The 13,037-nt window shown below is 41.2% G+C and overlaps 1 protein-coding gene across 7 annotated transcripts in view; it reads left to right on the top strand.

Annotated features, from left to right (window-relative positions):
• Positions 1-13,037, top strand: part of RAPGEF4 (Rap guanine nucleotide exchange factor 4) — an 87,219-nt gene that overhangs the window by 64,154 nt on the left and 10,028 nt on the right. For 6 of the 7 annotated variants that reach the window (XM_054970904.1, XM_054970907.1, XM_054970906.1 and 3 more), the window contains 4 exons: positions 2,616-2,713; positions 8,889-9,014; positions 10,645-10,823; positions 12,709-12,799. In XM_054970904.1, the coding sequence (XP_054826879.1) occupies positions 2,616-2,713; positions 8,889-9,014; positions 10,645-10,823; positions 12,709-12,799 (494 nt within the window). The remainder of the gene's footprint in view (positions 1-2,615; positions 2,714-8,888; positions 9,015-10,644; positions 10,824-12,708; positions 12,800-13,037) is intronic. The other variant, XM_054970905.1, reaches the window with a different exon arrangement.

Below are 13,037 nucleotides of genomic sequence, written 5' to 3' on the forward strand. Positions count from 1 at the left end.
ATCACAGGCCATATATCTTAACACCTCTGAATGCAAGACTGAAGACTTGCAGTTTGGCCCAGGCTTTCCTATACCCCCACATTTAAGGCATTCTCACACCTCCTGATCTCTTCCTAGTTCATCACAAGGAGGCATTGCTGAACAGGGAGATTAGAGGAGGAGACAGAGAAACAGGCAGAACAAAAAAGACCAGCATCCCTAAATGACTCACCAGGTCTTCTCTAGGTTTTCAACCATGTTACAAACATTGCTACTATATTTTAATAAATTCTTGGCCATAAGGTCTAGGAACCTTGCTTTTCCCTTGTTCTATGACAGGTTTATGAACTGCATTCACAGTTGAAAATACCCTAATTTACCTGAAAGGAAGATAGGCTTTTTCCTTCATGTGCCATCAAGAAAAAGAGAGGGGAATCTGAAATTTGCCTACAAATTATCATTATTTACAGTAACAGAAAACATTTTGTGTATACCCTTTTTTCAGGGGTATTATCTTACATTCAGGGTTGTCTATGTTTTACATAAACATGGGCATTTGTGATTACGATGGTTGTTGTGGGTTTTCCGGGCTGTATTGCCGTGGTCTTGGCATTGTAGTTCCTGACGTTTCGCCAGCAGCTGTGGCTGGCATCTTCAGAGGTGTAGCACCAAAAGACAGAGATCTCTCAGTGTCACAGTGTAGAAAAGATGTTGGCAGGTCATTTATATCTACTCAGGAGGGGTGGGGTTGAGCTGAGTCATCCTGTAAGAGTTTCCCAGGGTGTGGAATGCTAATGGCGGGAGGCTTCACTGTATACTGAGGAGGTTCTTTTGCATATGGATTGGTGCTTGATGTGCTAATCTTCTCTGCAGGGCTATTGTTGGGTATAGAGTGTTTTGTTAGCCTGGTGTTTTTCAGAACTGGAAACCATGCTCTGTTCATTCTTAAGGTGTCCTGGAATAAGATACTGTGCCCTGTTTGAGTTAGGCTATGTTCAGGGCACAGTATCTTATTCCAAGACACCAAAATACTGGACAATACTTCCAACTACTTTGTCAGACTGCACAGGGAAGCCATTGAAATTCACAAGCATAAGCAAATCTTCAACAGGAAAGAAGAAACCTTATGATTGTATGTAAACTACAGTTTGTCCACTAACCTTTCTTCATCGTTCCTCTATTTCCATCTCTGTGTCCAGATAATTGCAAGGGCCAATGCTATTTAACAAAATATGGTTGATTCAGACATAAGAATAGAAGAAAAGCCTTGCTGGGTCAGACTAGTGGTCCAGCTAGTCTAGCATCTTGTTTCATACAGTAGCCAATCACTTGCCCTAGACAGCTGACTAGGGATGTGCAATTTGAGTTCGGTATTTTGTAAAAATTACCAAATTTTACCTGATTCAGTGAAATTGGGTGTTACCAAACTTAAATCTGTATTACCAAATAAATTCTTGCAAATGCTTGCAAAATGCCACCCTGCAGCCTCCTGGATAGCATCCATTTTTCTCCATAGAAAATAATGGAGATGGGAGGTGGTTAGGGGCACCTTCTTTGGGGGGGCATAAAATGGCCCCCTGTAGTCCAACCTTCATGAAACTTGGGGGTTGTTAGAGAACAGTTAGGAGTAGGTGCCCTGCAAAGTTGGTGAAATTTGGTCAAAAATGACACACACACACCCAGGCCACCAGAAATTTCCAAATTGTGTTTTCCATACGAAACAACGGCTGAATTTTACTGAATTTGCTCTGTATTACTAAACCGAACTGGAGAATGAATTCGGTATTCCCTGAATTCCGAATTTGTTTTCCAGTTCGGAATTACAGAACTGAATCAACCAATTTTTTTCCCTGTGCACACCGCTAGAGCTGACAGACAGGGCATTGAAACCAAGGCCTTCCCCTTTTTTTGCCTTCCAGTGCTGGTATTTAGCAGTTTGCTGCTTCTGTATATGGAGGTGCCTTTTAGTTACATACTTTAAACCATTTGCCACAAAGTTTTCCACTAACCCAATTTAGTGTAGTTCTTCACAATCCACCTTGGTTTTCGCCATTCTGAAAAATTTGGTATCATCTACAATGTCAACCACTACTATGCTCTCACACACACTCAAATTCCAGACCATTTTGAAAGTCACAACAAACCATAATTAGTACAAACTGTGGTTGACAAGCTAACTGCAAACCCTAGATTGAAATTTCTGGTCTGGTGCCAGCCTGGTTTGTTAGGAAATTTGACACAGTTCATCATTTAGTCTGACCCTAGCAACAGAATATTCATAGACAGCAATCATAAGCATGCCTACTTAGAATCTTACTCTGGTCTGTTCCAAGGGGTTTACCCCCCAAAAGTGTCCTTAGGATTGCACTGATAGTCCAGTCATGAGACTGACGGTGCAGTCCTAAGCAGAGTTATTCCAGTCTAAGCCCATTGACATCGGTGGGCTTAGACTGGAGTAACTCTACTTAGGATTGCATTGTAAGTTTATACTAGAGATAACTCCCATGCAGTAATGTTCTGTCCCGGTCTGCCATTCTCTTTTATACCAGTGGTACATTTGACTGCTTAAGTTTGTTGCTAACATCCTTGAAAACTGTAAATTTTGCAACATACCTCTTATGCTTTTATGTTTACAGAAAAGGTGGTATTCAAACCCAATGATGTTTCGGTATTTACAACTCTCAGTGTTAATGGCCGTCTCTTTGCGTGCCCTCGAGACCAGTTTGACTCACTGGTATGTAAGTATGATAGGCTCTGGCAAGCATCCTTGATCAGAGGCTTTCTTGAGAACTAGATCCTAGACACAAATCTTTCTTAACCTACATTTTTCTTCTTTTCAGCCTTTTATAATAAAATGTTTTTTCTAGATTTTCAAAGCACATGGTAGACAAGAGGGTTGTAGAAGACCGTCACAATGGATAAAGATACTACAATAATTTTATAAAGTAGGGCATTTATTATCCCCCATTTCATACTAGATATCAGATCCCTCTATAGATATGCAAGAATTATATTGCCCCAGTTTCTGATGTGAAAATGATTGGCGATCACTGTGTTATATTTTTTTTCCTTTAGTAATTATAAAAAGCAGTTGCATGCAATGAGATGAAATATTATATAGGTTTGGGTATGATACAGCCACAATGCTTTTAAAATAGCATCCCAGTGCTCTAATAACTAAAATCATAAAAGATGTTCACATTTTCTAAGAAGTCTGGTTTTCCATAAACACAAGAAAATGTTTACAAGAGCTTACCAGAAACAATTCCATCATCCTCTAAGGGGGTCCACTTTTATAGACTTAGATGATTTTTTTTAAAAAACTGTGCCTTTTCTGTTCTTTTTAACTTCATTAAAAGCAACTTTCATAGCCAAGTGGTGTTAGCACGGATCCTTATAGCTCCAAGCCTTGATCCTGCCCTTTGGTTTGTTTCTAATAAGCCACTTTGTAGACTTCATTTCTTTCAGAGGTACTGCAAAAAAAAGAAAACCACGCCATTGCTTCAGGTGCAAAGCTGTGTCTTAGAACAACATCTGCTTTCACATATAAAATAAAAGACAAGATGCAAATATAGTAAAAGCTTTGTTAATCAGTGCTTGGTTAACGGGGCCACTTGGTTAACCAGCATGCTGGCTGAGAGACTTGGCAGGAGCATATCATCTCTGCGTGTATAAACTCTGCCTCTGTGGGTTCTATGGAGCTAAATCAGAAACAGAACTTATAAGACAGATTAATTTAAAATAATTGTTTTTCAACTCAAGCCTTCTACCAAATGGAACAATGCAACAAAATGTACAGCTAACACATAACAGTGAGCAGAAACTTGCAACAGATTGTCAGTTCAATTGAATAACCTGTTCTTTCTTCCAGTGTCTCCTCAAGTCCACAAAGGTGCTGGATTCTTTTGGCTCTCTTCTCTTTCAAAATAATTTCAATTTCATAAAATTAGACAACACAGCATGAAAGAGACAGCCCTTATACAGGATGATGAGCTTAGAAAATCTTGCCGAGCTTCCCAGCAAACAGACTGTCCCTTGCTACTTACCTCCATTCACTAACCCTGTTCCTATTGGGCTAAACAAATTTGTTTGGGGTATAATGTGCATCTGCACCCATACTTCCGGTCTCTAGGTCTCCTCTTCCCCACTTTATGTTGTCTGAAAAGTCAGGGGACACTTTGGGCGAACTGAGGGTAGTCTAGCATGAGTGCCTTCAGGGGGCTTATTCACTCCTGGTCTGAATGTGTAATTTTGTATGCTGTGCCTGCTGTTAAAATGAATGTAATTTTAAATATTTTAACTTTACCTGGCGTACACTCAAATTTTTAATGCTTTAAGCTGTCTTTTCCTTTGGAATAGTTTGTAACGGATCCAGCAAAATCTTTAGAAAGTGTGTTATTCTGATCTGAATCAGGGTGGACTGGGAAGGTTAAGTGGGCAAGCCAAGCTGGGTGGCCCTTGTGGTGCTGCAAACCAGCTCTCCAGGGGTCACTCGAACTCAGACCCCTCAGCAACAATAATGAACCAGGGCCGATTCCAGATGGCTAACGTTCACGCGGAACGTTGCGCCTCGTTGCGGGGAAAATGCGAAATATCGTGTTTCCTTGCGCGAGTTTTGCGCGACGTCGCGCAAAACTCGCGCAAGGAAACGCGATATTTCGCATTTTCCCCGCAACGAGGCGCAACGTTCCGCGTGAACGTTAGCCATCTGGAATCGGCCCTGTTTTCCTCCTCTTGCACTGCTAGCAACCAGTGCAGGAAGAGAGGACTTGTGAACTGATAGTAGTCATTGTTTTGGCTGAAGGGACTAAGCTCAGGGCCAAGCTACAAGTGACGCCTGACAGAGGTTGGACACTTGTCAGCTTCCCTCAAGTTTTGATGGGAAATGTAGGTGTCCTGGTCTTGCAGCTGTAATGGAGAGCCAAGCTGTAAAGCCAGGACGCCTACATTTCCCATCAAAACTTGAGGTAAGCTAACAAGTGTCCAACCTGTGTAAGGAGTCACTTGTAGCTTGGCTCTCAAGTGACTGCTGTAGCCCTCATTGAGCTAGTGTGATGCTCTGCCCCTTCCTGGCCACCAGCCAGGAACTTTCCCGGTAAGTCCTCCCTTATTTTGAAAACATCAGAGAGTTTTTAAGAGTCTGACCCTGGTACTTCCATTGCCAGAGCAAGAAGCATTTAGGACCAATTATTAAAGCTTGTCTCCTGCTTGTGGGCATTGCCAGCACATGAGAAAAAATGATAAGCCCTTGTGTATGGTGATCAGTGATAACCAGTTCACAAATGTGTGTGACCGGTTACTGCTTTTATCACTTATGATTACCCACAAACTATTTGCCAAGGAGTTATCCTGTCTGTTTAAACCATTGTGGCTGTATAATTTAATTATATCATTTTAGATCTATCACCTAGAGAGCCACAGTGCAGGAAGGGGAGAAGGGAGTAGAGCTGGAGTTGTTCGGTGCTCTGTTTTTTCGTCAGTAACTGAACAGATAAGTTTTTAAAAGAAAGAAGTAGCTTCTCCCTTTTGCTAGCTGCTGTAAACCTTTTAAAAACATTCCACTGATGCATCCCGTTGCTCCTGATGGTGCTAGGGCTTCTGAGGATACTGCCTTAGGAAACAGAGTACCAAGATTAGCTAGGATAAAAACTACTATAGGTTTACAGCCTGGCCATAAGCCAGTCGAACTCTTTGTGCTTTTATTTCAATTGTTTGATCCTAGTGTCCCAGACTGGATAATATTTGTCCCCAGGCTTTTCCCTGTGCCTGGGTGGGGGATGTTGATATCGAAATCATACCACATACGTATTTGCTACCGTTACTAATGTGTGGGCATGACTTCAAAGCAAGCCTATAATAAGTGTGTAAAATCTCATGTACATAGGTTTTTAATGCACAGTGAAGTTTTCTCATGCAATTCAATCAATCAATTTATTTTGATACAGAATCAGCTCCGGAGAGTAAACGAAGAATAGAATAAAAAAACAATAAAAATAAGAATAGGGTGGTCACATGCAATGCAACGAGCAAAGAACTGTGGGCGCAGGTTGTAGGGGGGGCAGGGAGATGATACCTTCCTCCAACAGGGAAGTAAGTTACTGAGGCTCAGTCAGCCACTTGTGTATCCCACACGGCTGAAGGCAAAATCTGGCAACTTTGCAAGTTATCTCCTGGGAAGAGTCTGCAAGAAGAGGGAGACAGATCTTCCCGGCAAAGTTGACAAGATTGGAGCTATATAGTGAGATCGGATGCTATTGTAGAATGGGCAGTGCAGCAGAACATGTTCGATAGACTCTACAATTCAAGAACAGACAGTTCGGACCTAAGACAGTGGATTTTTCCTGTTTTACGCCTAATTCAAATTTTATGACAATACATAGATGTGTCTAGGAGAGGAGTGCCCAGACTGGGAAGGTGCAGTCTTGATGGCCAGCACATTAAAGGAGAAGGTGGGAGAGCGCATTTCAGGCAGCATCCTTCTAAATATGTTGAGCAGTAAGAAAGAATCAGTCTGCTAAACAAATGGCACATGTTTCTGGTTATATTGGTACTTATTTAGTATCCAGCAGTATGGAAAATTTGGAGGGGGGAAATTGTCCGTGAACTGCACTGCCCTCTCCTGGAATAACAAGCAACTAGAAGTATAACCGTACTTATCACTGGGTCCCAACTGAAATTACTGGTGACGAAACTGAAAATGATGGCTAAAGGTCCCCTTTTATTCAGTAATAATAGCTATTAGCTATATTTTCTGTTTCATATGCGGAGTTCTCTCTGAAAATGCACAGACTAATGTGGCAGACCCGCAAAATAGTTTGCATCTCCCTATGTGTATGTGTGTGTGTGTGTGTGTGAGAGAGAGAGAGCATGGGTCCTTTTTCAGGGGTTCAATTTATGAACATTAAAACTAAAAAGAGGATTTTTATGCTTGCCTTGTTCTTTTAATAAGGTAGGTGTTGTATTTTACACACATGGTAAAATACATAAACAAACCACACAATATATTATTTGGTTTCTCTTGCTAAACTTCCATACAAATACATTGTTTTCATTTGTAGAAATTGTGAGTAAAATACAGTTTTCTATACTGGGACAAAATGCATGGTAATGTAGATGTAGTTATTTTTATTTTTTATATATATTGTTGTGTGCTCTACAGTTCCTATTTTTATTGCTGTTCTTCCTGGCTGGCATTCTGAACAGAGCTTCTTTTCAAAATGCAGTACTACTGTAGTTAACAAATATCTCCACAGCAAATGAGATATGCACACATTCAACAATCCCCTGTTCAGAAATTGCATCTCACCAACTCTTGTTAGCCATTTTCAGTTGTTATCTTTTAGTGTGCATACAGGAGGAGTGCCTTACACATACCTTCTGGTATGCGTGACCTCTGTTTTGTCTCTCAGAGCCAAGCTACAAGTGATGAATGACACTTGCCTGGCAAGTGAACAGACTCATGTGTATGCCTCCCTGTTCACTTGCCATTCACTTGCGCTCCGTTTGATCAAGTGGAGCGCAAGTGAATGGCAAGTGAACAGGGATGAATACACGTGAGTCTGTTCACTTGCCAGGCAAGTGTAATTTGTCACTTGTAGCTTGGCTCTCAGCCTTGGTACACTCATACCAATTCAAATTTACATGTACCAAGCTGAAAAGGCTACTCCTGAGGGAAGTGGGAAATCCTCCGGAATAATATACTACGTGGCTCGGGAAGCCGGAGCAAGAACTAACCGAAATTGCTGCAAGAGGTTTGGTTCTGTTCACATAGCTTGTTCTTCTTAAGCAAGAGTGAGAGGCATGTGTAACTTTGTATGATTCCTCCTTAGTTCTTTAGCAATAGACCCGCCCCATACGGTATTTTGATCTTGAGTGTCCTCCAGTCCTCAGCAGCAGCTTTATGGGAAGTGCAGGGGTGACAGAAAGGTGGGAAAGATCCACTTCTGCCAGCTCCCTCTGTTCACAAGAGCTTGGATCCTGCTGGTTGCAGATGGTACATTTTTTTTGCTCCACAAGGTATATCACATGTGTACTTTTCTTATTCTACAAGGGATACCATATGTTTCTATGTATGCAGGAATCACTCATAGGGCCCAGCTCTGGGTCTGGAAATCATCTTGTAAGAATTGTTATTAAATAGTGCTAACCTAAAGTCTTGTCTGTGCTGATTATAAAATTCAGCCGTTTACTACTTTACAAACAGCATTGCGGCGGCATAAAAGCGTGAGACCTCCTTAGCAAAAACCACGTGTGGAACAAGAAGCCTTCCCTAAACTATACAAGAAAGTGCAAGGCTAAATGGGGCTTAAGCTATGTGTTGAATAAGAATCAAACCAAAGCATCTCTGAGCCCTGTCAAAATGCCACTTGGGAGCTTGATTAGAACTTCAGGCCTCAGTGTGGAGACGGCAGGCCTCAGGCATCATTCTTCTAAATACCATGTATGAACAAGGACTTTCAAAGACACATATTAACTACTTTTGCTGATTGTCAAGTTATTTTGAGTGCCATCTCAAGCAGTTAAGCCTTCTTAAGCCTTTTGAATCAAGGGACTTCGAAGGCTGAATCTCTGCTTAAGATGGCAGTGTTAAACAATGTCTGACAAATGTTAAAAAGTTCTGCATATGGGAAAAAGTGAGATTTCTATGGACATCATCATAGGTGATTATCGCTCATGTGTCTGCTTCACAACATGTTTAGATGTTGTAAGATAGACATGAGTGTGTGTGAGAGAGAGAGAGAAAAAGAGAGATCATCTCACATGACAATCTACTTGTAATGGGGTTACCCATGACTTTGGAAGAAGCCCTTATATTCTCACTTTTACTACATTTTAAAAAGAGAGTTGTTAAGAGACAAGGAGAGATCAGATGAATAAATATCTCAAAGCATCATCATTCTCATCCACAGACACCACTACAGGAACAAGAAGGACCCTCAACCGGAACTATGGGAACGTTTGAGCTCATGAGCTCTAAAGACCTGGCATACCAAATGACAGTGTATGAGTGGGAACTCTTCAACTGTGTGCATGAGGTAATAAGAACTCATGTATCCCATCTATTCCATGTCAAGTTTTTCCATCTAAGGATGGCTGATTCCGCACACATTGGATAATGCACTTCCAATCCTCTTTACAGATCATTTGGAACAGATTTTTTCGTGTGCGAAACAAAAAATCCACCTCAAACAATTGATAAGGTGCATTGAAAGTGCATTATCCAATATGTGCAGAATCAGCTGATGTGGCCTAGCTTATATTCGGAGCAGAACGGGGTAGTAGACTGCAGAGGTAGACTGTATGCTTCAGATGGAGTGGCAGTGCTTTTATCACATTTTAACACATTACTGAAGCCTGCTCCTTAACTGTTCAGCTTTTTTTGCTTATAAGGTAGCACTCAGAATTGCAGTCTAAAGAGGCTGAATAGAAGACTGGATAAAAGACAAACCACACATCTCTTCTGGGGTAACACTTAGTTGGGTGTACACCTCTGAATGTGTCACGAAGAAGTATGTTTTATCAAACAGTGTGCTTCACAACATACATTGCAACATACCGTGTTAGAGATTTTTCTGGATTTATATTGCAAGAGGTTGAACAGCAATCCTTCTAAGGTTGAATAGAAAGGACTTCAGATAGAGCAAGAGGCCTGACGACAGTATAAATTATTTACATGAAACATAGCAACAAGATAACTATTGAATTACTTTGATGTTTATGATTGAAAGCATTATAAATCATTAATGTACAGTCAACATTTATGCTTTTAATACATCTCACTGGTTGTCTGCAGATCTTAGAGTGTCAGCCTGGAGGTTTAGCTGAATTAATGGTAGCAATCCTTCAAATTATCACCTCAAGACCACTCAAGTACTCTGGGTTTGCAGCTCCCCGCTACCCTTCTCTTCTCTCCCCTTCTGCACTGATACCCTCCCCACTTGATTAGTGCGAACTAGGACTACCTCCAAACCAGAGTTTGCAAATTAACTTCAAGCCGTGGTTTTCAAATCACAGCTTGCGGGCAATTCATGATTTATTAATTTATTTTTCTAAAAGCTCAGGACAGCTCACAAAGCAATGACAAGATGCACAATACATAAAAACAACTTAACAACCCTCCAACCAAATAGAAGTGCCACACAAAATAAGAGCAACATACAAGATAAGAACACAGCCAGATCTGCCAAAATGGGTTTTCCCTCCACTGAATGTCTTTTGAAGTAAAACATTTTTACACACCTCCCTGAATTCAGAGAGTAAAAACACCTTCCACACCCACTCTAGGAAGCCATTTCCAAGGACTGGAAGCGCCACAGAAAGAGCCCTGTAACTTGAGTGTTGCCAGCCAGAGGACCCGAAGAGAAGGCACCACAAAGAGGACAATGTTGACTATCTGTACCTTGTCCAGTTTAGATGCCTGGTACATTATGGCTAATGGACATCCGGAACAACAGGAATCAGCACATGGGGTGGGGGGAAGGTGAGGGAATGCATGAATCCATGGCTTATTCCTGGTGGCAGCTTTTGTTTGGAGAAGCCTTTTATCAGCTGGATCACAACAAGAATGTTGCAAATTTCATTTGGAAATCAGTTTGTCCCTCCGTTTTTAAAAACTCAGATCATCTCTGTACCTCCCATTTGTCCCTCTCGCTTTTTCTTTTCCAGCTGGAACTGGTCTACCACACATTTGGAAGGCACAATTTTAAAAAGACCACAGCAAATTTGGACCTATTTCTACGAAGGTTTAATGAAATCCAGTTCTGGGTAGTCACTGAGATTTGTCTCTGTTCCCAGCTCAGCAAACGTGTTCAGCTCCTGAAGAAGTTTATTAAGATAGCTGCCCAGTAAGTACAGTCAACCGTATCAACAAAGATCCAAACATCCAGAGGAGTCAAATGTGCAATTTGTGATGATTGCACATTTAGCTTGCATCAGCCACAACCTGGTAACCACTTTTTTTCAGAGGAGAGCAGTTTACATGCACACAATCAGTCTGGGTTTCTGAGAATAGATATAACTGCTTGTTTTTGTGTGAATCTGTTACCCCAGATTGGATTCTGATTCTCTTGAGCTGTCTGGGAAGGCTGAGTGGTTAATTACTCAAGACCTACATGTCCTCTTTGTAGTTCAGGATGAAATTGAACCTCTGTTGCTCACAAACACACACTCTAATAACTTCACTGCCCTGTCTTTGGAGTATCACAAAAATGAGTGATAACATGTAAATAGGAATATTCAAATGTATAAAGCATTATACAGTGATTTTTTAAAAAAATTCTGGGACCATTCGGAAGGTCTACATTCTCTAAGATAAAAGCATCTTCAGTGTAAGCAGAATTTAACTATACAAGTGCTGAGAGACCTCGCCAAGGTACCGAAAGCATCCCATATGGAAAATACCTGATTATCAAGGGTTGCAACACTAGTGAGACCCTGTGTTGCCTCAAGGATATGAACTTTGAGAGCATTGCCAGTTAAACTGCAAAGAGCATTCCTCTTTTTTTAACCTGTATGAAACTGCATGCTTCAAACTTGCTTGTACACAGCAGGTGTTGCGCATTTTGAACAGTAGAGGGCAGTAGCACATATGCAGAAGAATGAAAATGGGATCCTTTTCCTAATGGGTAGCACAAAAATGAGGATGGGGGTTACTAAATACATGATATGAACAATTTTCATACATATTTTAACAAAATTAAATAATTTTTATGCTTGATAAGTAGAAATATAGTAGGGAAAAATTCTGCTCAGGAGGTGAACCATTAGATAGGTTCCTGGTGTCACAATAAGATTAATCTCATATGGGCACTTGACGATATCCTGTTGGCTTTCATGTTTGTTGGATCACTGCTTTGGTGAACTAAAGAGCAAAAGGTAGCCTACCAGGGAAGGTGTGAAGATTTTCCAAATATAAACTGCGATGTGGTGGGGTTTTTTTTCTACTATTTTAGTATTGTGGAGTTTTTTCTTGCAATAAAAATTGCTACTATGGCAACAGAGGTTTCTTTTTTGTAAAAGCAAAAATGTAAAGTGAATGTGAGTTAATAAAGGAAGATACACCACAATTTGTTCAGAATAAGCGAGTGCAGATTTTGTTCATTAAAAGCCTTGGTCAGGCCCACACGTATGTGCATGCCTTCAGTTGGAACCACTGAATTCCATATGCATCCGAAGACTGTGGTCCGGCTGCTGTACCCACCTGCTATATGGGGATCTGCTGAAACTGCATGCCTCCGAGCCCTTCATGAGCATCCAGTATTCCTAGATGATTGCTTTATTCACTGGGCTGGCTCTACCTCCTGAACTGGTTTGACGCGTTCTGTGTCTGCCATCTCTTTCAGCTCTTCATTGCCAGCTGTGAGACCAGGTAGTGCCCTCCCCTTAGGCAGGCAGTTTTCACCCAGGGACTAACCCAGTTACTAACTCTTCACGTCACTGCTTCTGCATCCTGTGTTCCCCTGTGAGATGTAATCTGTATTTCCACACTCTGGAGGCTTTACTCATTTGGAACTGCAGAGACTGTTCCGTGTGTCAGGACTGTCTGTCTGTGATTCTCCGTCTTCGTACCAGCCTCACTTTCCTCACGAATTATTCGCACATGCTACGTTTTTTAACTTTTAAGAGCATGTGCAAAACTAGATTTTCTTTGCAAAACGAAAAAGGCCTTATCTTTCCTCTTTCTTGATTTCTTTCTCCTTTCTGTTGACTCTGCCATCTCTTCTGTTTTAGCTGCAAGGAATACAAAAACTTGAATTCTTTTTTTGCTATTATCATGGGGCTAAGCAATGTTGCCGTGAGCCGTCTGACCCTGACTTGGGAGGTAAGTGCTCGCCAGGCAGTAGCAGTGCTGTACAAGACCTTCATCGGCAACCAGCATTCCTAAACAATTGCAGTGGGCCGACCCTACCTCCTTAAGTGGTTGGATACATTCTGTGCACCTCTTAGTTGGCCATTTTCAGTAGTCTTAGATTGGACTAACTGCATAGGATTGCACTGGAAGTTTCCAAATAGTAACTTTTGTCCTTTAGCTTAGTTGCTGTTTTGTTAGATCTAACTTG

Source organism: Eublepharis macularius, chromosome 2 (genome assembly GCF_028583425.1).
Source record: "Eublepharis macularius isolate TG4126 chromosome 2, MPM_Emac_v1.0, whole genome shotgun sequence".
NCBI lineage: Eukaryota > Metazoa > Chordata > Lepidosauria > Squamata > Eublepharidae > Eublepharis > Eublepharis macularius.